Source organism: Equus asinus, chromosome 9 (genome assembly GCF_041296235.1).
Source record: "Equus asinus isolate D_3611 breed Donkey chromosome 9, EquAss-T2T_v2, whole genome shotgun sequence".
Taxonomy (NCBI): Eukaryota; Metazoa; Chordata; class Mammalia; order Perissodactyla; family Equidae; genus Equus; species Equus asinus.
This window is the reverse complement of record NC_091798.1, coordinates 89,141,299-89,166,883: the sequence shown is the minus strand read 5'-3', so window position 1 is coordinate 89,166,883 and position 25,585 is coordinate 89,141,299. Positions and strand designations below refer to the sequence as shown.

The 25,585-nt window shown below is 36.1% G+C and overlaps 1 protein-coding gene across 4 annotated transcripts in view; it reads right to left on the bottom strand.

Annotated features, from left to right (window-relative positions):
- Positions 1–4,942: 4,942 nt before the first annotated feature.
- The window catches only part of HOMER1 (homer scaffold protein 1), a 113,635-nt gene continuing 92,992 nt past the window's right edge, over positions 4,943–25,585 (bottom strand). For 2 of the 4 annotated variants that reach the window (XM_014857005.3, XM_014857004.3), the window contains exons 7-9: positions 22,030–22,140; positions 21,305–21,385; positions 4,943–7,997 (exon numbers count right to left, since the gene is read on the bottom strand). In XM_014857005.3, the coding sequence (XP_014712491.1) occupies positions 7,809–7,997; positions 21,305–21,385; positions 22,030–22,140 (381 nt within the window). In that variant the 3' untranslated portion in view covers positions 4,943–7,808. Of the gene's footprint in view, positions 7,998–21,304; positions 21,386–22,029; positions 22,141–22,350; positions 22,578–25,585 lie in introns of those variants that run through there. The other 2 variants (XM_070517882.1, XM_070517881.1) reach the window with 2 other exon arrangements.

Genomic DNA, 25,585 nt, shown 5'->3' with positions numbered 1-25,585 from the left:
GAGTATTTTGTTATTGTTGTTGTCATCCTTTGAGATAATTTATACCAGAGATAATTTGTATACAGTTATCTATTTATGAATCAATATGAAAAAAAGAGTAAGGATCATTTAAGATAACAGAAATGTTAACTCTAAACTTTCTACAGCAATGCAAACACAAAATCACCTGGTCCTAGTGGTGAATTCAGTTCAAAATAACACAGTTAAAAAGACATATGTAGTATACTTAAACCTCTAGAACTTGGCTTGGAGAGTCAGGTGAGCCACAGAAAGATCAATAAGCCAAGTTCTATAACTTCTTTTTGGGTGTAGCTTCCCCCCCTCGCAACCGTTTAGAAATGACAGCTACATGGAAGTCCAATATGTTAACAGAAGGAACAGCATGTAACGTAATTTAAGTAACAAGTCAATAAGAAAAGTGATTTTCATAAATATTTGAGACTGGGTTTACAGAAGACAGAGGTTTTCTTAGGTGACCCCATCTCTGTATTTTGTTTCAGTTGCACAGTACTGAGAAAGCTCTGATTCAGCCTAAGAAATGGTAGCCGCTCTTTCAGAGCTCACCTTGAAATACCAAGATGCTCTTTCATGTACCACGGATGGCCTTATTCTGGCCTCTGCACAAAAAGTTAACCTAGTACTCGTGTTTGCTGGATTTCAACATTTTAATATGTTAAAAACAGCATATTTTAGTTTGTTGGTTTTTAATTTTTGAAGTTAAAATATTTCTAAAATCAAATATTAAGGAAGGATCTCAAGGCAGTTTGAATATCACTGCCTCAAGACATGAGTGGATTGATTTATTTTGGAATGAAATTTGGCTTTCTGAACCTCCACTCTACGCTTCCATGAGTCCCCACTCCTTGTCCACTCATCCCTCTTGGCCATCCCTTCTGTCTCTTTCATAAGCTCTTGTCCCGCACCTGGCCCAAAGTGACATTTCCCTTTGACATTCTCTTCATTTCTCATGCCCTCAACCACCATTACATAAGCTAACATCTCCCAAATATCTCCAGCTCATATTTTTCTCCTGAGCTCCATCTAGACTCACATCTCCAGTTGGATAGTCTATAGGCATCTTAAACTCAAAATGGAACTAACTCATCATTCTCACCTTTGCCTTTGCTTTGTCTTACCTCCTTGACTCCACCCAAACTAAGCCCTTCCCCCTCTTGAATTCATTATCTCAGTAAATGGGATTGTTCACCCTGTTGTCCAACTCAAGAGACTTAGGAGTCATCTGGCTTTCTTCTCTTTTCCTCGCCATCTTCATTAGCAAAGAAGTCCTACTGATTCTACCCCCTAAATATTCCCTGAATCCATTCCATCTTCTCCTTTCCCATTGCCACTGCCATAAAGCAGACTCTCAACAGGGATTGTGATTTGCATAACTACCTAGACTTGTAAAACAGTTTTTTTTTTATCACATCACTTCTTTACAAAAAATCCTTCAGTATCTCTGCATTACCTTCAAAATAAAAACCCCAATCTTTCATATGACTTAGAGTCCTTCCTCATCTACCGCTTGCCTACTTCTCCGTCACCATCTTTTGCCATATCCTTCCCTACAGCCTATGTTTCAGTGTGCTAACCCGTTCTAAGTTTCTAAACGTCTCAATTCTTTCATCCCTCTGAGCTCTAGCACATGACATACTCTCTACAATTCTCTTTCAGTCCTTATTCAACTAGCTGGCTCCCACTCCTCCATCAAGAATCAGTTGAGTGTCATCTCTTTTGGGAAAGACTTCTTGACTCTTCTTCCCTTGGGGCTCCCCTGCGCTAGTACTCTCCATTACCGTTGCACCTTTGCACTATAAAGTAACTGTCCGTGTCTTGTACTAAATTGTGAGCTTCTCCCTCCAGTCTCTATTTCAGATGGGGCCTGGGACATAGCAGGTGCTCAATAAATGTTTTAACTAAGAGAGTAAAAGGCATGATTTAGAGGCCAATGGATCACTTACAGGTCTATTAACAAAACAATAACCCCATGACTGTGATTTTCCAGTGAGATGGCACCTTGCTCTATGAATCTTTTAAATTAACCCAATTCAAACCCAATCCTTTGGTGGTTCCTCAAAAGGATAACATAGAATTATATAAGATCTAGTAATTCCACTTCCAGGAATATACCCAAAGAAATGAAAGCAGGGACTCAAACGAATACTTATACAGGAATGTTCACTGCAGAATTATTCACAAGAGCCAAAAGGTGGAAATGACCCAAGTGTCCATCAACAGATGAACGGATAAGCCAAATGTGGTATATCCACACAATGGAACATTATTCAGCATTGAAACGGAATGAAATTCCAATATATGCCACAACATGGATAAACCTTGAAAACATGCTAATTGAAATAAGCCAGACACAAAAAGACAAATATTGTATGATTCCACTTATATGAGGGGTATCACTCATCTAAAGATCCAAGGGCCATGAGTTACTTCTAGGGTTGATCTAATGGCTAGATAGCCTGCAGAGGCCTTAACTTCTGTGGAACCATAATTGACCACAAAGTCACCCAGTACTGACTGCAAAACCTGCATCCTACTGAACTACTATATAATGTTGGAGAATGAGTTTTACAGGTTTACAACTTGTTTCATTAGGAAACTTAAGAGATGAATTACCTTCCCAAGGCCTTTATAAATAGTTTGCTACTTAAATTTTATAAACTGAAATTCTGCATATAAAATATAACTTCCTTGGATTATCTGAAGGCTGTAAATTTTTTTTAAAAATTTAAGACTAAAACATATCGCATAAATATGACACCTGCAAACAAAGTATGATTTATAACTGAACAATAACAAGCATGTAAACACCAAACGAGGCTGAAGAGGTTGTTCAAGAAGAGCGAGTATAAAGTATTTAGTTAAGTGCCCTAATGAGATATTCGAGAGGCAAGGCAGACAAGCTGGAGGGAAAACTGTACCAGAAACACAAGCAAGATCTCCCCCTTCTGACTGTGGTACCAGTGGACCAGACCGATCACTGGGCACACAGCGAGTGCAAACATCCGAGCCGCCTTCCTTCCTCCCCCCCCGCCCTCTTCCAGAGGACACCCCTGCAAGGCCCCTACACGTAGAAATGAAATGTCAAACAGTACAGGGCCTGTCATACAGCAGATACTCAACAAACGCCCCTTTCTGTTCCGTTTCATACTGAAATGGTCAGGACAGCATTCACTTCAAGTCTATCTGCTTTCTAGCCATGTTTTCTGAAATAGTCATTCTACCTAAGGTATCACAATCAAATAAGTCATATACGCAAGTCACACAGATATGACTTATTATACATACGCATATATAGTAACATAGTTGAAAAACACAGATAACAAAATCAGGAATGTTGATAGAAAAAAATACTCACAAAAGACATTTTTCTACACAGAAATGGGCTTAATTTTCCATTTATTAGGCACCCATTATCACCTTAATTTGGTGTTATCAGGAGAAAGCAAAGTAATATTTCTGGCCCTGGGTAGATTTGATGTTAAAATAATTGACAAAAGTAGGTCAGAATCCCACAGAATGGTGAGTTCTGAATGTTAGGTGTCTCACATTAGGTTATAAATCCCGACAAGACAAATGACAAGATCTTTTGAAAGCCTTTGGAATTCATTAGGGCAATTCCAACACGTTTAGTTAAAAGCAGCAGCAAGGTAGGAAGTAGCACTTATGTGTCTCTGGCTGTCCTGATGTACTTTTAGATAAAAACTGAAGTCACTGTGCTCCTGCTTTTTGCTGGCTCTTTCCACAAAAAATATCCTCTCCCACCGGATGTGCTCCTGCTGTCCTCTGGAATGTGTCCTTTAATCTAAAGGAGAGAAGTGTCCTCAAAGAGCCCAGAGGATTGACTAGATCTAACTTCTCTCCCTGGGTCACCTGTTTTTCATAAAAATGACCTACAATGTTTCCTTTCTATCTAGTGTACCAGCAGAAATCACTAGGCAGTGTAGTGCTGATTGAGTCTTTGAGTGTTTTGTTTTGGATAAAACTGTTAGCTATTCTACTAGGTAATATATAAACAAAAAATGAAAAACATTCATTTCTCTAATGCAATAACTATGCTTCTATTTGTGTGACATCTATATATCAGCTTCCCATAGAGAAAAACTGTCATAAAAATTTGAGGTCCAATTTAACATGAATATTAGGAAAAAATACACTTTCACAATTTCGAGTAAGGTGAATGATACATTTTTTCCATTCTAAAACGATCCTTTTCTAGTAATTTTAAAAATATTCTCTCACATAAAAATTATATCCTCAACAAATAACTTATTATAGGACAGTATCCTACTTGAGAAATTTCTAAAAATATGTCATTCTCAACTACTTCTTACCTGAAAGTTTTCTTTTTTAAGATTTTATATAAATTAATTTACTTCATGAATGATAAAGGAACAATGCTATTAAATGTCCAGAAGACAAAAATTCAATAAAGACTATTTCATGACTTCAAGCACAGAATTTCATGATTTTCAAGTTATTTGATAGCAAATAAACAAAAGGATTTCTTCCAAAAAAACACTGCCACAAAAAAACTTTCCCTCTGGCCCGCCTCCCATTCCAGAACTGACAGAGAATCAGGTCTGCAAGGAGAGAGCTTGGAAGACTGTAGCACATACATTAAAAAATAAATTTAATTTTAACATGGCAAAGAAAAGAGTTTTAAAAGGTGATAGTGGTTTTAATTTTGAGTGTCTTTTAGTTCTACTTGAAAAAAAAATGTAACTTTTTCCTCTAACTGCTTCCCAACGGTTCAATGACAGCAAAACATTAAATCTATGATGGTGCTGGAGTTCTTCTATAGGGCCAAGTGGGGATGCAACTTCATGAACTTTTTTTAATCTGCAGAAAGAAAGGGGGAGAAGAAGAGAGAAAGAGAGAGAGAGAAGAAGAGAGGAGAAACAAAAACTAATTTTCCAGGCAGGGAAATATTTATAAAACCTTTTATGTCAAAGTTAGGATTTCACAACATAACACACTAATGCAAAATCCAGTAGCACCTGTAAGATTTAAGTAAATGCTGCCATCACTTAATGCTTTTAAATATCTGTAAAAGACTGAGGGAAAAAGATAAAGTACATTCTCCAGAGAACAACAAATGTATTTCAAAATAAAAACTGTATTTGTTTTTCTTTTTTTTTCAGTTGCTTTTTGTACAAGAATTCATAGTTATCATAGAATAACTTATACACAATGGGATCAATCTCTGCTCTCCTTTTTTGTGTCACTTCAAGTCCACATGTTCAGGCTATAGTTCCCCATGTGATTTTCTGATAAATATATTACCACAGTTTGATCTAAATATAGATACATTATATAATACCTGTCTCTGGGAAAAATCAAATTTTATTATGCAAACTTTTATTTATATAATACAGAAATGGAGAAAACTACAGTGGGCACATGACCTAATTATGACTTGTAGATGACAACTCGAGATACTCTCCTACTGTAAATGAATGTTTAAAATAGTCAGTAAGAAGATTTTATTTATATGTGCACTTGTGTCCACCTTCTCCCATATACTGTACACGTCTAATGACAATCTGGGAATTTAAAGGTGCAGCCCTCAAGAAATTGTTAAATCACTAAAAAAAGAAAAATCTAGGCTCTATTGCACAAGGAAAAAACTCACAAAATTTCCAATTTTAAATTTCATAGCAGTAGCAAAATATTAAAAATAATTTTCTGTATATACATATGGGTATATGTATATATTGAATTACACACATGTCTCACATATCAATACAATTCAAGTGGAGACATTTTGGTGAGTTATTTTCCCATTAAATGACAACTATGTCAAAATTTAAAAATATCTTATCACATCATTAAAATAATTCACTTACCATTTCAACAGTTTATACTTTTTTTTTTTATTTTTAACTCTTCAAAACTAAATTCCCTGATCCCTAGTGTTAAATCCCTATTTAAATTAAAATCTGGTGCTCTCTGTCACTCAGAAACTGATGGATAAAAGCACATCTACCTAATTTCATCAATCCAATAAATTGTAGTACCTGATCTATCAGAGAGACCTCTCAGCTCTGAGCCTGTGTACCTAAATTATCTTCCCTGTAAGAAACAGGGGAGGAAGATATCCTAAACTAGATGGAGGTAACTCATATGATGTTATAGCACACATAATGCACGATGATAAAGGGTCTGATATAAACTTTTCAGAGACACCTGAAAACTCACTTTAGAAACTCACTTTAGAAACAAACCATTTATTTTTCACGCTAATATAAATTAATATGTATGTATTTACATACATACACATACATTTATAAAACAACTGTTTAGTGTTGAGTAGCTGTTTGTGAGTGAAAAAATGGTTACAAATTGATTAATTACCTTAATTCTGTATTGAACAATTCAATCTTTTTGGGGTACAAACAGAGTCAGTGCATTTGCAGACTTCCTCGAGTCAAACACTCCCTCAGCATCACAGGCATCGCACAGCAAGAATATATGGACTCTGATGCAGTTCCTACTCCATATGCAGACTAGACAGCACTTGGCTTACTTTTAAAATAGCTTCTTAAAAGAAATATATAAAGAAATGCATGTTTGCCGAAAGTCCTTTAAAATTACATCAAAACAACATTAAAACCTGTTTACTGAGAAGAGCCTATTGAATTGAATTCCTGTTTTGAAATGCCTAGTTAACAGTTCAGAATATTGCCTTGTGAGGTTTGACTAGAGATGTGGCTGACGTGAAGACCCAGACAGAGTACACAGCTCCAATCCCAATAGTCCTCTGATCGGCTGTTTGATGGAAATGGGTCCCCTTTAAAATAGCTATACACCTTAAAATGATCTATAATAAACAGTTCCCCAATAACCATTATTATTTGTAAATTGAAATGCATTGATCATTCAGAAAAGATTTCTTGCAAAATATATAAATAAATGTAACTGCATATTCTGTAAATAGACTTAACATTGCTAGACCAGACCGTCAGTGACGGCTGCTATATTTCAGTACTGTGTGTCAAATTTATTAGAAATTTAAAAAGAAAAATTTCTGAGGGACTCAGCTGCCTTCGTTAGTTGGCTTTAAAATGTGTAATAAAATGGGAGACAACATCTTCTCATAAATACATGGAATCAACATGGAAAAGTAAACTCCACAGCGGACAAGGTTAGAGACCATCAGAGTGTACCAGCGTGGTCAGCAGAGTGAAATCTCTTCCAGTGTAAAGAAGGGAAGAACTCTATACACCCAATCATAGCAAGTATGTTTCAATGAAAGATGCAGCTCTCTCACTCCTGGCAAGAATTAACTGGTAATGGCACTGCTTCTCGGCAGTGCAAAAATATCCTGAGAAATTATTCAGATTACAACAAAAGACAGGGCTTTCATCACTAAGTTTTTGCACAAAACACAGCTTTAGATATCATAAATAAATTAATTTAAAAAGCAGATAACCTTCACTGTGTTGAACACAAAAAGGGGATGTGACCCAGACATTGTTAATTCTCCCATTGGCTAATATCGGAAAAAAAGATTGCATTAAGTGTCTATTTATAACTTTCTAGTTAACTATGGCCAATAATATACATGGAGGTAATTTGTAGTTCAAGTTTTTCATCTCTTTTTTCCCCAACTAACTACAAGCTGAATTCTAAAATTTACACTGAAATATACAATTCCAATTTTCAAAAGATCCTCTTCCTGGAGGAGTGATATTCAAATTTTTTGTGCAATCTTGATGCAGAGCCCAAACAGTCCTATGAAGAGAGACAGTGTATTTTTTTAATCAATTGGCACTGAAATTTCACTTTCCTTAGCTGCATTCTAGTAGCTTGGCCAAGTTATCTCGTAATTCTGTTAGTTCAAATATTTTTCCATCAAGAATTTCTAGGAGTGTCTTCAGGTTATTGCGAAAAGCTTCTTGTTCATTCTGACTTTTCTCCAGACGTTGCTCTAAGTCAGACAGTTGTCCCTCCAGGTCTTTGTTCCGAATTTCTACTTCCTTTAGAAACAAAAGTGTGATACACAGATACGTCAGTTCATGACTTAGAAAACAATATTACTTTCGTTATTACTAACATTGTAGCAGTTAATATAGTTTGACAAAGAGGACGAGCTTCTGAATCTCCAGTGAACAAAACTGAAGGAGATGTCAGATTTCAACCTCTGAGAAATCCATGTGGTTTCACTGAGTGGGTTGTTCACGAATCCATCATTCACCCCACAAAAACTCCCTGACTGCTTACTTCCCGCCAGGCAACCCTCCAGGCCTTCAAATCAAATACTGAGATAGAAGTGAAGGCTTGTTTTGCAGATGATCGACATCTCATTTCTATTTCTGCCCACGTAATTTCTCTAATGCACAACTGTGTGCAATCTCAGGCGAAAGCAGGCAGAGAAACAGAGACAAATTAATTTTTTTCTCCTAAGTGACAATTCTGGAGAAAGACTGAGAGAAGAAAACGACCCTCCAAAATGAGGTTTTAGGAGCCTCTGAGTATGTTAATTATTCTTTGTTTTGCCTCAATATCAAGTGAATGCACATGGTAGAGACTGTGGCTCAACTACCAAAATCTGCAGTGAAGAGAGTTAATAAGTGTGCATATAATAGACCATAAAGCTAACACTTCCAATATACTGCCACTCAAGGAAAGAGAAAAGCGACAAAAGGGAAAGAAAAGTTCATCATGACAAAAATTAAAAAAAAATTTTTAAATAGAATAAATTCTGGCATACTTAAAAGTTATTTAGAAGTTTTTATTGCTTGAAAAATGTTTCTAAGTATGACAAATACAATAAGTGATTCTAAAAAATAAAATGATATAATATGAGCTCAAGATTTAATTCTGGTTAAAAAATCAAATTGAGAGTAAAGGCAGAAAACAAACTATTACACTTTAAACAAACTATTCAGGAAAACAACTAATCGAACGTTACATATTCTTCCTGGAAAGCTCACTTTTACATCTAAGAGGAATTAAGTGACTGACACGAATCCCATTCACATCTGTAAATTATGAGAGACAATGAAAACATCTTGGTGTTAGGACCACAATATGCATCAGCCTCAGAAAATATGTTTCAAATATTAGTATATCATTTAAATATAAATCTCTAAAAAAATTCTATCGTCTAAAGAATAGTGGAAACAAATATTTAAAAAATTTTTGGAAGACAATCTGATAAATATTAAATGAAAATAACAACATGAAGCGGCACACTGCAACTGGGCAAAAATCCGTATGCATGAGGACAAACACTGGGAATTAAGGTACAAATAGGAAACAGGAAATAGTTCAAGTTGTTTGGATTATGGGCATTTGTCCCCTAAAAATGTGTCTTATAATACGTGTAAAAATTCAGCTTTTGAGAAAAATAATTGGAAAATTAGCTTGAGTACATATTAGAAAGCAACAATTGATTTAGGATTCTGAACATCAAGAAATGTTCGCATGCCTTGACAGAAATAACTAAGAGCAAGGTTTAAGCAAGGATGCCACAGATGAGTTGCAACAGCTGGGAAAATAAAGGAATAAAGCAGCTACAATGATTTATAAATGAAGAATTTAAGAAATCCCAGTCTTATCTTAAAGTGTTTATTGTTAGATGTTCACGGGTATGTTTCTAATTTCTTTACCAGGTATGTTTCTAATCTTTTTACTTTGAATAATCTACAAGGTGAAGATAAGTAAACTGAGAGCAGAATCTGAAACCAGTAAATGTTTATAAATTCAGAAGCCAAGTTCATGGCGGCTCTAAACTCTGAGGGAGAAAGCAGACCCTGAGGTCAAATGTAAAAATTCCACTCATATTGCCCAGCATGCTCTCTTGCCTGTGAAACAATAAGCTTAAGAGTAGACTGTGTTCAGCTATAAAAAGAAACCAAATGTCATTCACTAGGAAACACCCACTTTGCCAGGCACCGCCCAGTTTGCCCTCTAAGTCTTCCTTAAAAATGAAAGGTTTCCTTGTTCTCCTTTCCAAGCAATGAAACACCCTAACATTTCAATGGAAGCAAGCAAAACACCAAATTCTCTCAGCTATTAAAATTGCTTTGTTCTCTCTAGAAGGAGTCTTGTACTCTAAGCCATTTCTGACTGGAGGCATTTTACTAGGCAGATAACAAAGAGGATCCAATACAATGCTGACGGTGTTGGTCTATTTTCAGGCAGAGAATGCGATCCTAGTACAAGAATAGATAACCCAGTGTACAGGGGCCAACAGGAGGCAACCGGAGCCCTGGTTGGTGGCACTTTCCAGTTAACCACCTTCTGTCCATATTTCCCAGCCTCTTTCTTGCCTTTTATTCTCCCTCCTAACTCACTCTCCTGTTTATTATCATTTTTGTCCTACTGCTTTCCTCTCTCCCTTACTGATATGGAAGCAGGTGCCAGGGGTACCTTAGAGGCCCAGGGCAGCCCTGGTAAAGCAGTGGAAGCCAGAATTTGCTAAAACAAGTGCTCTAAAATGCAATAACCAAAAGTATAAATTCCTGGTGGACAGAAGGTCATGCTCTGCATTTGTTAGCTGTGGAGCCTGCAACACTAGAGTGATGAAAAAGAACTTAAACAATTATTACCATCACCAATGGGACCAGATCAGGTTCATTTTCTATAAATTTAAATCTGCATCACTTAATCTAAATAAAAGCTACAGAAAGATTGTCTTTTTTGACATCTGATTTTCATCTTAAGTTCTTACAAGTAAGATATATTATTGCCCTATTAGAGCATTAACCTTCAGATATAACAGGATATATAAATCATCAAAACAAGTTTTAATAATTCAACAGAAAAATGGGTAAAAGACACAAATTTTGAAGAAGAGTTATTCAACAATTATTTACTGAATATCTTTTATGTACCAGGCATTGAGGATACGACAGTAAATAAACAAAGATGGTCCCTGTTTTAATGGAGCATGCCTGGTAGAAGGAAGACACTGGCAACAAAGAAGGAAACAGAACAGATAACTTGGGTGGCTGAGGAAATGGTAACCATGTACAAAGGAATCTCCCAACCATCCTCCCAAACTCTATAAGCCAGTAATAAGAACAAATGCAACCACCCAAATTCCATGACTTCAATGTAATTAGAAGAAAGAGAGGAATACAAACTTCAAATTTCCTATAATTAGGTAACGTAAGCATCAATTTCCAGCAGAGGTATTTCTCAAGCTCTCATTCTAATCCTTTGCAGAGGGCAGACAGGCTGTGGGGGCAACACACAGAAGAGGGAAGAAGAGAACGAAGGCCTAAGACTGAACTCTAATAACCCTGAGAAAGAGAAAGCACCAAAATACTGGAGGGAAAAACCATCCTAGTAGACCGGAGCAGACTCCAAGAAAGGAACTCAAGTGTCCACGAGACACAAGGAGGCAGCCTTGGCAAGGCAACACTGACGACAAGGGTAAAACGAAGAGAAAGGAACCTGTTGGAAGAGTGTGGTAAAGGGGAAAAGAAGCAACACAGGGAAACTTAAAATCTCCCAAGACAAAAGAAAATTGAAATCTCGATGGGCACACCACCTCTCCCCAAAAGAGGGTATTTTTGAACTAAGAATTGGTAAACCACCCAAAACTGCCACTTTATCCACTAAATACAGAGGTGCAAGCAATCTTCACCTAAGTGTTGTAAGATGAAAATAGGGGGGCCGGCCCTGTGGCCGAATGGTTAAGTTTGCGTGCTCCGCTTCGGCAGCCCAGGGTTTCACTGGCTCGCATCCAGGGTGTGGACATGGCACTGCTCATCAGGCCGGCAACGTCCCACATGCCACAACTAGAGGGACCCACAGCATAGAATATGCAACTATGTACTGGGGGAATTTGGGGAGAAAAAGCAGAAAAAAAAAAAGATTGGCAACAGTTGTTAGCTCAGGTGCCAATCTTTAAAAAAAAAAAAAAAAAGAAAATAGAAAATGATACTCCAAACACTTCAGTGGATGAAAATAAAAATCTCCCCCGAAAAACCAACTATGAAGCACAAGAAAACTCTATCAGAACCCTCCACTCTGAATTAAATATTCTCAAACAAGCATTCAAAAAAGAGCTTGAATCAGATATTCAAGCACGAAAAACTTTGACTATTTTCCCTTCTTTCTTTATCTCACTTTTACTCCCTTGGATTTTTAAAATAATTGACCACAAAGTAATTTTTATTCAAATCTATTTTTCCTTGGGCATCTTACAATGCAGTCCTCATTTCTGATATGAGTTTGCTTTTTTCTTCTGTTTCTATGGTTTAATCAACTCTCCTGTTTTTCAGGTTTTTTGCCCATTTCTTGTTATTATTGAATATGTATAGTTCAAAGTCAAAAGATATCTTAAAACCTATCAAACCAGATAATGAAAGTTTAAACATGAAGACAGATGACTAGCAGCATTCTAAAATGGTCTAGGTTCAAAGGCAACCATTATGACAAAGGCAACTTGACAAAGTTAAGACCATCTTAAATATCAAAAGATATAATAAAAAGAGCAATGAACACATCACATAGAGAAAGAAAAAAATCAAATTAATATAACACACAAATTACAACATAAAATAATAACAAGTTGAGACCAAACATAAAAATCATATCAATAAACATGAATGAGTTACCTAGTAAAAAAAAAAAAAAATTCAGTTTGGCTCACAAAGCACTACCCAACTAAATGTACATGACACACAAAAAACACTCACAAAAACTGATCATACAGTAGATCACAAAAAGTTAGCAGTAAGTTAAGTATAAATATTACAAAAGGGGGCCGGCCCTGTGGCCAAGTGGTTAAGTTCACGTGTTCCGCTTTGGTGGCCCAGGGTCTGGCCGGTTTGGATCCTAGGCACGGACACGGCACTGCTCATTAGGCCATGCTGAGGCGGTGTCCCACATGCCACAACTAGAAGGACCCACAACTAAAAATATGCAACTATGTACTAGGGGCTTTGTGTAGAAAAAGGAAAAGTAAAATCTTTAAAAAAAAAATTACAAAAACATTCTGTGATCACAATGCAATAAGACTAGGAACTGATAACAGAATCATAAAGTAAAAAGGTCCTTCTACCCAGAAATTCATTTAGAAAGACCAAAAACAATGAGATGAGCTCAAAATAATGAAAGGTGTGATACTGGTAGAAAAAGTCGCAAAGGAAGGCAGGTTTTAATGCTAAAAGCCACAACTCACGATGAAGATATAACAATTATGTTTATGTTCCAAGAAACACAGCAGCCACTTTTATAGTAGAAACTACAGGAGATGTAAGGAGACACAGATAAAAATACACTGATGAGAGACTTTAATATGCCACTCTCATATAGGACAGATCAAGTGGAACCAAAAAAGGTAAGGATACAGAAGAACTAAATCACAAAATCAATAAAGAGCATTCACAAAAACAGACAATATATTAGGTCACGCAAAAAACCCTGCAGTAAATTACGTAATGTAGAAATTACACAAACCCTTTTGTTTATAAAGCAATAAAACTAGAAATTAACAACTAAATCAAAAAAATAAAGAGGCTCTTCCACTAGGAAATTAAAACACCTCCTTTTAAACATCTCTTGCATGAAAAGGAAATAAAACCAAAATTACAGAATTTCAAGAAATAATGATAATGAAAACACTAAATATCAGAATCTATGGGTACACTTAAAGCAATGATCAGAGAAAAGTCTACAGCTTTAAACACATATAAATAAAAGAGAAAGAATAAAAATAAGGGAATTAAATTCCCCTCTAAAAGTGCTAGAAAAAGAACAAAAAAGCCAAAACAAAGAACAAGGCAGGAATAATAAAGATAAAAGTAGAAATTCATAAGTTAAGGATAAAAAAACAGTGATACCGATCAATAAATCACAGTCTTGGGGGTTTCTTTTGCTGAGGAAGACTGGCCCTGAGCTAACATCTGTGCCAATCTTCCTCTATTTTGTATGTGGGACACCACCTCAGCATGGCTTGATGAGTGGTGTGTAGGTCTGTACCAGGGATCCAAACCTGTGAACCCTGGGCCACCAAAGCAGAGCACATGAACTTAACCACTTTGCCACCAGGCCAGCACCCAAAATCTTGTTTTTTAAAAACAACAAAATAGACATATTATTGCTTAACTTCACTTAATCAGGAAAGAAAAGGATAAAGAACAAGCATATAAAATAAGAGATTATAAGAGTTCCCATTGAATATTTGAAAACCTAGATGGCAAGCTTAAACAGACCACCATCTGCAGAAGAAACAGAGAGTAATCAAAGAATTACTCCAGAAAAAACCACCAGGTCCAGATGGTTTCAAGGAGGAATTCCATTAAACCTTCAAAGACCAGATAGTTCCAATATGACATTAATTATTCCACAGCACAGAAAATGATGAAAATCTTCCAAATTATTTTATGAAGCAAGTATAACCTTGATATTTAAATCTTATAAATATAGTCCCCTCCCAGAAAAGATGAAAATTACAGACATCACAAATGAATATCATGTAAAAATTGTAAATAATAGGGAATAAAAATCTAACACATTATTAAGAAAATAATACACCATAGCTAAATGAGATTTATTCCAGAAGCAAAGGTAGTTCAGGATTAGAAAACCCATTAATACAACAAACCATATTCATAGATTCAGGGAGAAAAAATTATGATTATCTCCACAGATACTAAAAAAGCCATTAACAAAATTCAACACTGATTCTCAGTACACTGAAGAAAACAGGAATGAAGAAGACTCTCATAACATGATAAAATACATATATTTTAGTGTTAAAGCCCGAATTTCCCTTGACGGAAAAATACTAGAGGTATTTTCCCTAAGATCACAAACACAATAATTCCATCATCTCCACTATCGTTTAACACTGTATTGGTGTTTTTAACACGTAATTTGACAAGAAAAATCAACAGAAGCATAAGGAATTGGGAAAAAAAAGAAGTAAAATTACCTCTGTTTGCAGATTATGTTAGTATACCTGCAAAAATCTTAAAGAATCAAATGACAAAACTAGCTCAAACAATAAAATAATTTAGTAAGGTAGCAGTATACAAAACTGGCACACAGTGAGGCCAGCCGGGTGGTGCAGTGGTTAAGCTCATGTGCTCCGCTTCGGTGGCACAGGGTACTGCTCATCAAGCCATGCTGTGGCAGCATCCCACAAATAAAACAGAGGAAGACTGGCACAGATGTTAGCTCAGGGACAATCTTCCTCAAGCAAAAAGAGGAAGACTGGCAACAGATGTTGGCTCAGGGTCAATCTTCCTCTCACACACACACACACACAAATTAGCATACAGAATTCAACAGCTTTCATATATACAAACAATAATCAAAGACACAATGGTAGAGAAAAACCTACTTGTAATAGCAAAAAAACAGATAACGTATTTGGAAATAAACATGAAACAAGTGAAATCCACATGATGAAAACCCTAAAGCACTTCTGAAAAACACAGAAGCAGATGTGCACAAATCAGAAGACATCCCTTGTTCTTGGATAGACAGAAACCTCATGAAGATATCACTTCTCCTAAAGTTACGTTATAAAGTGTAAGCAAACCCAATACATTTTTTTCTACAGAGATAAATTTTTAGTTGACACTAAAATTGGTACTAAAGTTAATACTAAAGTTCATATGGAAAAATAAACATGGAAGAATACATAGAAAACAATGAAAAAGAAAAACGAGGAGTGATTGGCCCTCCCAGACATTAAGACGTACTGTAAAGCCTCTGCAATTAAAGCAGGGTGGTACTGGTGCATGGATGATAGAGTGACTAGTGGAACAGAACAGGAAGTCCAGAAATAGACCCAAATACATATGGAAATTGAGTATCTCAAATCTCTGGGAAAAAGGATAAACTTTTAAATTAATGGTAATGAGATAACTAGATAGGCATTTGGAAAAAGATAAAATTAGATCCTATCTCACACCACACACAAAAGAATAAACCCCAAATGAATCAGAGATCTAAATGCAAAAAATGAAACCGTCTAAGTACTAGAGGGAAATATGGATGGATTCCTATATAATCTGAGTCTGGAAAAGAGTTATCTAATTACAATTCACAAGCCAGAAGCAATGAAAGAAAAGAATGATGAATTTGACTACTACATAAAACAACAACAACATCTTAAGCAAAGTCAAAAAACAATGACAAACTGGGAGAAAATATTTGTAACACATAATCACAGATATACAAAGAACTCTTGAAAATTTTTGGAAAAAGGACCAAAAGCCCTATAGAAAAAAGAGTAAAAGACATGAACATACAATCCACACGTGTACAAAAAGATAAAGAAATAGCCTTTAGCTTATGAAAGATGTTTAATTTCACTCATAATATGAAATACACCAATTAAAATTATCATTTCTCATTTATCACATTGCCAAAAGTGAAAAAGTATGAGAATACGTTTTGTTGGCAAGGCTGTGGAGAAACAGGCACTCACTTACACTGCTGGTACAAGGGAGAATTGGCACAATCCATTATGGAGTGGAATCTGACAACATTTAACAAAACTACATGTGTTTACCTTCTCACTTAGAAATCTCAATTCTAAGAATTTACCCTGAAGATACACCTCCAACAATAACAAAATATCTATGCACAAGAGTACTCATTGCAGTACTGTTGCAGAATGCAGGAAACAACCTAAATACGCATATATAGGAATGTGGTTGAATAATCTATCACACACACAAATGAAGTACTATGCAGCTAAGAAAAATGAACAAGATCTCTGTGAACCAACAGAGTGATTTCTAGGATATATCTTAAGTGAAAAAAGCAAAGTGCAGAAGAGTAATGTAGAGTATGTCACCATCTGTGTAACAAAATAAAGAGGAGAGGGAATAAAAAAAATAGATATATCTATTCATTTGCATAAAAAGAAACACAGAAAGGATAAACTAGAAACTAAAGAGATTGGTTACCTACAGGGGTCAGACAGGAATGGAATGGGAAGGATGGGGCTGAAAGTGCGGTAGACTGGATGGGACGGGATGATACTTCTCTGAAAATGTCTTTCTGAATAGTTCTAACTTTTGGAACCATGCTAATGTTTCCTATACTTAGTAAATACATACATACATAAAATAAATTTGTATGGGAAAGAAGAAACTAAAACGGAATCCAATATGACACAAATTAACATAATTGCATTTCAAATGAATAACCTAACCAATTGAAGAGGAGAGTGGAAGAACTAACCCAACTAACTTTTGAACATAGGCTGAGGACAAAAGGAATTACACTGATCTCTAGATAGTAGGTTTTTTGTTTTGTTTTGTTTTGTTGCAGTGGTATGAATTAGCAATTCAGAAACTACTTTCTGTGCTTTCTTGGACTGAGCAAGTCAGTAATATACTGTGGATAATGGGAATCAGGCTTCTTAACATTGTGGAAAGCAGTTACAAACATGAAAATGGGCATGGCTAGAATGAACTCCACAGTACTGGAATGCAATGGGAGGTATAAGTATGAATTCAGTTAAAAAAATATATGTTTATATAGCTATTAAAATGAACATAATGTGGTATGTGTGTACTTCTAGCTCTGTTTATTAAGAGGGCCTGGAAACAATGACATCTCAATAGCAACAAGTACATCTAGTGCCCAGATCTTGGTTTCTAAATACCAAACTCTGCTAAACGAAATTTCTCCTTGGAGAAATAGAGAACTCCAAGGCTGGAGCTGAGAAAATACAAGATGAGCCTGGAACACGTAGTTGTGCTAAAACATAAAGAAGTTCTTTAAAGAATCATGGGGTCACATCCAAAGGACACAGAGGCTGGACTGAAGGGGTTTCCACTGGCCAAATCTGGGACAAAGCGAACATCAAAATAAATGCACATGACAACTAAATGTAACATGTGACCCTGGAATGAATCCTAGACCAGAAAAACAATTCTTTAATTTTGTTATAAAGGAGATTATTAGGACAATTATGGGAATTTGAATAGTCTTTAGATAGATAATTTCTTGATTTTGATGTTTATGTTAGAGAATGTCCGTATTCTTAGAAAATACACATTGAAGTATTCAGAGGTAAAGAGATATATCTTTAACTTATTCTCACACCTTTCAGGGAAAACATATGTATGTATACAGAGAGAGTTCAAGAACGATAACACAAAACAAATATGGCAAAAATGTTAACATTTGGGGGATTGTGGCTGAAAGGTATATGAAAAATCTTTGCATTATTTTTGCAACTTTTCTGTAAATCAAATTACTTCAAAATAAATAGTTTAAAAATAAAATAAACATGGGGCTGGCCCCGTGGCCGAGTGGTTAAGTTCACGCGCTCCGCTGCAGGCGGCCCAGTGTTTCGTTAGTTCGAATCCTGGGCGTGGACATGGCACTGCTCATCAGACCACGCTGAGGCAGCGTCCCACATGCCACAACTAGAAGAACCCACAACGAAGAATACACAACTGTGTACCGGGGGCTTTGGGGAGAAAAAGGAAAAAATAAAATCTTTAAAAATAAAATAAAATAAAATAAACATGAAAAAGATCATTTCATATAGGACAGTAAGTACTAGAGGAAAATAAAACATGGTAATATTACAAAGAGTACAAGGAGTAGGGGTTGGAGACCAGCAGAGCAGTGCTTAAATTGGGAAGTCAGAGAAGTTAACATGTGAGCCAAGACCTAAATTACAAGTAGAACCAGCCCATTTGAAGATCTGGGGGCTTAGAACTCCGGCAAGGATATTCCATGTGTTCTAAGGTGAAAACAGGCTTGGTGCCTTCAAGATACACACACAATACATGACCATAAACATATCAAAAACTATTCAGTCCTACCTGTAATCAAAAAATAAAAATAATAAAAACAGTGAGCAACCCCTTTGTTCCCCATCAGACAGCAAAGAGATGGAGGGAGACCAATATCCAGTGGGTATCCTGCCTATCCAGATACCAATTGCTCAGCATAAGAAATCTTAAAACATGGACATCAAGTAATTCTCTTTTGAAAGTTCATCTTAAAGAAATAATCAGAAAGGCAAAGATTTACGTAAAAAGATTCATTACGACATTATTTATTACAGCTAACACAGGAAACAACATAAGTGGCTATCCCTGTAGGAATGGGGGGAGAAGACTTTGGTACATCTACCTAGGAGAATGCTATGCAGCCGTATGACACATGTCAAGTTAGGAAAGCAAGATAAAGAAATGGTATCTATACATCTCATGTAAAGAAAAGTTATCCAAATGAACATTGGGGGAAGGAAATGCCAATTGCCTTGCCTTCGGATGATGGGATTATGGTTCATTTTTTTAACTTGCTAAATTATATTTTTCTAAATTTCTTACAATGAGTATATGGGAAAAAAAACACCTTGGAAATTAGAAAAATTATATCATACTATTCTTAATTTACCCATAACTATGAATTTTCTATCCATGTTCATACCTACAACCCAATTCAAGGCAGTGCAATAACAGAAGTTCCTCTACCATTCAAGGGATTTAATGATCTCAATTTTCTAGACTGAACTCATGAATGGAGGTTCAGGCTGTCAGGACTTATGATAAACAGATGTTTAGGTGGCAGGGACCAGGCTACAGAGGAGAAACTTTCTTCCAATTGGAAAAAAACAGAAGTTATTTCTCTGGCTTGGCCTTTTAGAATTCATCTTTAGGTTTTCTCAAAGATTCCTTGTCCTTTTCCAGGTAAGTTGTTTTGATAAGTATTTTTGATATTCAGTGAAAGAACAGGTAAGAATGGATAGTCACAACTCCAAGTGCGGGCTGTAAAACTCAATTACTGCTGAATCAATGATGAAACACATTTAGAAGCTTAATATGAATAAATCATCTCTTGGTTTCTCTGGGACAATGTAAATGCATATACAACAAAAAATTTTTTTAAAGAATTGTTAGGGATGGCTTGGACGCAGTGTGGTAATGCAGAAAGAACAAAGACTTTGGATTGGAAACAAATCCAGGCTTTCACTACTTTCTAGCTAAGCGCCTTGATTAAACTTGTTAACACCTCTGAACTGCTGCCTTCTCTTTGAAAATGGGGATAACACACCTGTTACTGTGTGAATCAGAACTAACCTATGTAAGTGCTTAGCATATGCCTGAATCATAGCAAGACTCAAAAAATGCAGCGAAACCAAATAAACAAAAGACAAAACTAGAGTGAATTTCCCTCACCTCTTCCAGCCCTGATTTCATGCTTCATATTTTAGTTCTACAGCAGGGTTTCTCAACCTTGGCACGACTGACATTTTGGGTTGGACAATTCACTATTTAGCAGCATCTCTGGCTTCGACCTACTAGATATCAGTAGCACAGTCCTAGTTGTGAAAATCAAAAATGTCTCTGAACATTGTTAAATGTCCCCTGGGGCACAAACCTGCCCTCAGTTGAGAACCACTATTTTACGCAGATGATTAAAATGTAGAAACAACATCTAATAGGGCAAACCAAAATAAGTGACCTCATTTTTCCCAAGCTACTGAAAGCGAGTGATGGAAGAGCACGTTTCATTTCATATAAAGAAAGTTTTCTTTATGAAGGATCTCTATTGTCATAGAATTTGACTGTCTCCATTTAAATACAGGTTGGATAAGCGAACCTATCCAAGCCTCAGTTTCCTCATATGACTGTTACATGGATTAAATGCATCCAATCCTGGGCTTTCAGGTCCCACTTATCACCCCTGATCCCAAATTCTTCATTCCACATGTACATTTGTTTCTCCTCCAGACCCTCAAGTGGTCCTCACCCTTCTTGAGGCAGCTAGCCATGGGGCTGTAAGAAAAGTGCCTGAGCTGGCGGGAGGAAACTTGGGTAACAAATTTTGAAAAGTCATCCCTAACTATGGTGACTACCACTGACACAGGATATTCGTAGAATCAGGAAGTATACTATGCATCAAAATGTGAGTAAAATTAGACTGAAGAAATAAAAAGAGCACTAACTTGATTTCATTCATTTCATGAATTACTGCTGTAATCCATACTTTAGTTCAGGGTAAAAAAAAAAAAAAGAGAATTCCTAAACTGAATAAAATCCATTTGAGAAATTTTCTTTAAATTCAAGGTATTTTTTTATGTTAAACAGTAGAAATTTCTAAAATAATTTACCAAGGACAATTTTAAAATGATCACCTATGATGATCATAAGCTACCTAGATGAAGTTATCAAGTAATTTTCGAAAAATCAAAGATCAGGCATGAATCAGAAGTCCCGGAAAAGAAAAATGATCAAGAACCTACAAAGCGGAGTTTCAGAAAAAAAGCCATTACCATGTGAAAGAATGCCTGATACGTCTCAACGCAGAAATGAACACAAATGGTCCCACAGCTCACCTGCAGTTTCTGAGTCAGGGAGTCCCGCTGCTCCTGCAGCTCTCTGGCATTATCAATTTCTCGTTTTAATCTTTCTATTTCCTAGAAAAAGTAGAAAAAAAGTAGATTAATCTTTTAACAACATTTAAACTACATCAAGGAAAGAGAAAGCCTCATTTTTCCCTGAAATTATTGTCCCTGTCGTTTGAAAAAAATAAAAGCTTTAGAAAACATCCCTTTATACTGACTTTTAGAGAGGTGACTTCATCTTTACACATATGTTGTCTAGTACAGAATGATCTTAAGAAACAAGCAACAAGTCTAACTTGGTGGCTTTGATATAGCACTGCTTAGAAACAACAATCTGAACATTTTAAGGTTGCTTCACACTTTGTGGATATAATTCTTTCCTGGTATATTAAATCTTTTGACTGGAAACCAGAGAAAGCAACAGCTTGTAAAATTCATTTAACCTCTAATGGTTTTCTGTCGACTGTGTTAATGCAACTCTCATCCAGAAGGCAACAACAGGCGGTGTAACAGTCTGATGGCCTCACCATAATTCATAACAACAGAAACAAAGATGGGAAATATGAACCAGATTAATATCACTCAAGACAAATTTCATCCTAAAAAACCCCCACCACCTCACTTTATTCCACAAAGTGCCTTTAACTCTGACACAGACTCTAACACTTTATACACGTTAGTAACTAGAGTGAAGACGAGTGAGTAGTAGCAAATACCTCCTCCTTCACTTTCAGCGTCTCTTCCAGTTCCTGTATCGTCTGATTTAATTCTGACTTATGGGTGTGCACTGCATTTGCTTGGCTACTAACACATTCAAGCTCGGTCACCTAAAATTAAATGAGAACACAAATTATTTGACCATTTCAAAGGACTTCTTGCTGAAGATATAATAAGCCCCTGATAGGTGAATAATGAACTTTGAATCCGTATATGAAAATTAATTTTGAGAAATATTAAGACACTCAGGGTAGAATGAATAGATTCTTTAAAGATATGAATTTATGACAAAGAAAAAAGACAACAGGAAATAATTATTTACGTAGCTTGGTCATGAAAAGTTTATTAAAACTTAAATTAAGTGGTTAATGACAATCGAGAATCCTGTAATGAAAGTCTTCTTTAAAAGTTTCTTCTGAAAACATATTCAAAATCAGATATAGCCATCTGCCCTCCATCTGTAGCCTTCAAATTACATATGAGTTCTGAAAACTGGCCTTGCAGAAGCGAGTAGTTTTTCAAATACATTTCCAAAATGTAAGAGAATCTGGAAGAAAAGATATACTTAAAACACAACTTAAATCATTACATACTAGAATGACTTCACACAGTTGGGTCTGTTATGGCAAAAGATAACAGTTCTTGAGTCAATAACAATTTACTGAGGGCCCAAAGAGCAAAACAACTTTTAATAAGCACTTGATATTTTTTGAGAAAACAGAGAAGCACATTGTCCCTAAAGTCATATCATCCCCAAAGAGTCAAATAGACAGAAGTCAACACAAACACACACATACACTACCACAGCTCTTTGCACACATCAGGACCGCATACGTTTTAGTTGACTCAAATACAGTAAATTCTAGACTATTAAAGAAACAGCAAATCCCTCTCCCTCATGTTTTTCAAATATCTAAATACCCTCCACCTTCTGTCACTCCACCTCTCCTATCACTTTCTTCCTTTCTATTCATGTACTACTAGCCTTGTGCAGACCCCTATCATCCAGGCCTAAACAAAGAGCAATGGCCTGCCTGTCCAGAGGACTTAATTAGAACTTTTGTCTATTTTTATCTCTTTTGCAACTGCTAACATTCATCTCTCATTGTGTGATGGCTCCATTCAAAGCTTTCAATTGCTCCTCTTTTCTACAATCAAATAGAAACCCTCAGTTCCTCCATATACTAGCCCCAAACTACTTAAGCATCCTCATTGCCCAAGACACTCACTGTGTACTTCCAACTAAAAGCACACAAGTTTCCTTGTCCTAAGAACAAACCATGTTCACATCCATCTTGTTGACTTAACCTGATCGTCCTCTCTTACCTCTGAAAACCATTCAGACTTTACCAAACCCTCAACTCTCAGCTCAGCACATACTTTCTCCAGAAAGCCATTCCTATTTACTCAAGCCCTCCAGACTCCCCTACCCTCTGTCCACAAAACTGGACATCTCTTCCAAAACCTTGGGAATTATTTCCCTATTATTTAACATATATTAGTTTTCTTTGTCCAATTAGATAATAAATTACTTATGAGGAGTTCCACTTCTGATAATGATGGAGCAGTTTTTACTGGATTAACATTCCTACAGATAACAATTCAAATCATGGGCAAAATGTATAAAACAACTGTTTGAAGGCCCTGGGGAGTGAACAAATTGGGCAAAAGACAAAGAATGCAGTCACACTGGGTGAGACTCACATTTAAACGTCTCGTTGCCTGAAGGCACTCTGAGTCTGTCTGAATTGCTGACCAGACCTCAAGCAAAAACCTGTGGTCTCATGTCCCTGAGAAGCCTGAGAATTTGGGGATTCTTCAGAACAGCTGAAACAGCTAGAAATTGAGGGAACTGTATGAAAGAAAGCCTTCAAAAAAGCATACAGACTTCCCTCAAATCTCAGGCTGAACCCTGAAGTGAACACGCGTGGGTAAGAAGCCAAGGAGTCCGGGCGGGTGGGAAAAAGCTGGAAGGCTGAAAGGGCTAAGTTGTGGTAGTGCTCACCACAGAAAAGACAGTTTGAAGTTTGAGCCCCACCAAATCGAATGCCTGGTAAACACCCTAAGCTTCCCACTGAAACCCCAGAAGGGTTATGGCTTAGAAATAAAGATTTCCCAGGACTAAGGGATTCACCATAGGATTAAGGGCAAAATAAAAATAAACCAACTAGTAAAGCATAAGTCCATGCCTCCACAAACTCTAAGTAATCTACAAGCAGTTTAACTGCTTGCTGAAAGAAAAATCAACACTATTCAGAGGAAGATAACAGAATCTATGGGCTCCATCATCTCATCTATAATGTCCATATACAGCTGAAAATGAGTAGAGGTGAACGAATAGGAAAACGCAACCTAAAGTAAAGACAAAAATCTCTCTAGACAACCATACAGAAAAGCTGGGAGAATTTGTTGCTAGTATGCCACTAAATACTAAAGAAAGTTATTCATGCTGAAGAGAAACGACATATGATGAAAATTCAAATCTACAGGAAGGGAAGAAGAGCACTGGAAATTATAAACATGTGAGTAAATAAAAAGATTCATTTCTTAAATTCTTTAAAATTCAATGTACTATTTAAAGAAAAAATTCCTTGAGGGCAGAGATTACACAAAAAGGAGATATGATAGCTCCTCAACGAATATTTACTGGCTTATGAGTTAATTATCATAAGGTTATTTTTTGTAGTAAAAAACACATAATGTAAAATTTATCATCATAACTGTTTTGAGTGTACAGTTCAGCAGCGTTAAGCATATTCACGCTGCTGTGAAATAGATCTCCAGAACTTCTTCATCTCACAAAATGGAAACTACACTCATTTAACAACAAATTCCCTCTTCCCCCTTATAAGTTAACTTTTATACTTAGGATAGAACAATATTTACTCAGGTTTCTTGCTTTCCCTCCTGTCTCTATTCCATTTCTACCTTACTTCCCCTGTCACTCTGATCCTATTACACTCCAGTTGTGCTCTGGTCCTAAGCCCATTGTCTATGCAGTCACTTCTATGGTATTCCTTTTTAAAAGGGAAATTAGTGGCATCTGCTTCCTGCTGGGTGAATGCACATGCTCTGAATAAAAAAAATTCTTTATAAGTAATTGTTTGGGCTTCTGATATTAGGATTTCTGATTTTTCTTTTTCTGCTCCTTATTTCTATTATCAACTTTTATAAAAAATCTATATTGTTCAAATTGTTCTTTCTTTAGAAAACAATAGAATAAAATAATAAAAGCATTATCATGAACTCAGTGCAATGACATGTCAATTCAGTGTCTCAATTTCCACAGGAATTTACAGTTTATATTATTATTGCTATATAGATGAGAATACTGAGCAGAAAGAGGGGAATTACTTACAAAGGTCATACAGCTAATAAGCGGCAGAATAGGAATTTGAAATCAGGTCTTTCGACTCCAAAAGCTGTGTATTCTTCATTCTCACTAAACTGTGGAAAATACTTAACCAATAAAGCCACATACACTACAACCCCTATAAATGTTCTGACAACCAACAAAAATCTCCAGATGTGTCTGTGCTGCAGTTTCCTCTGATG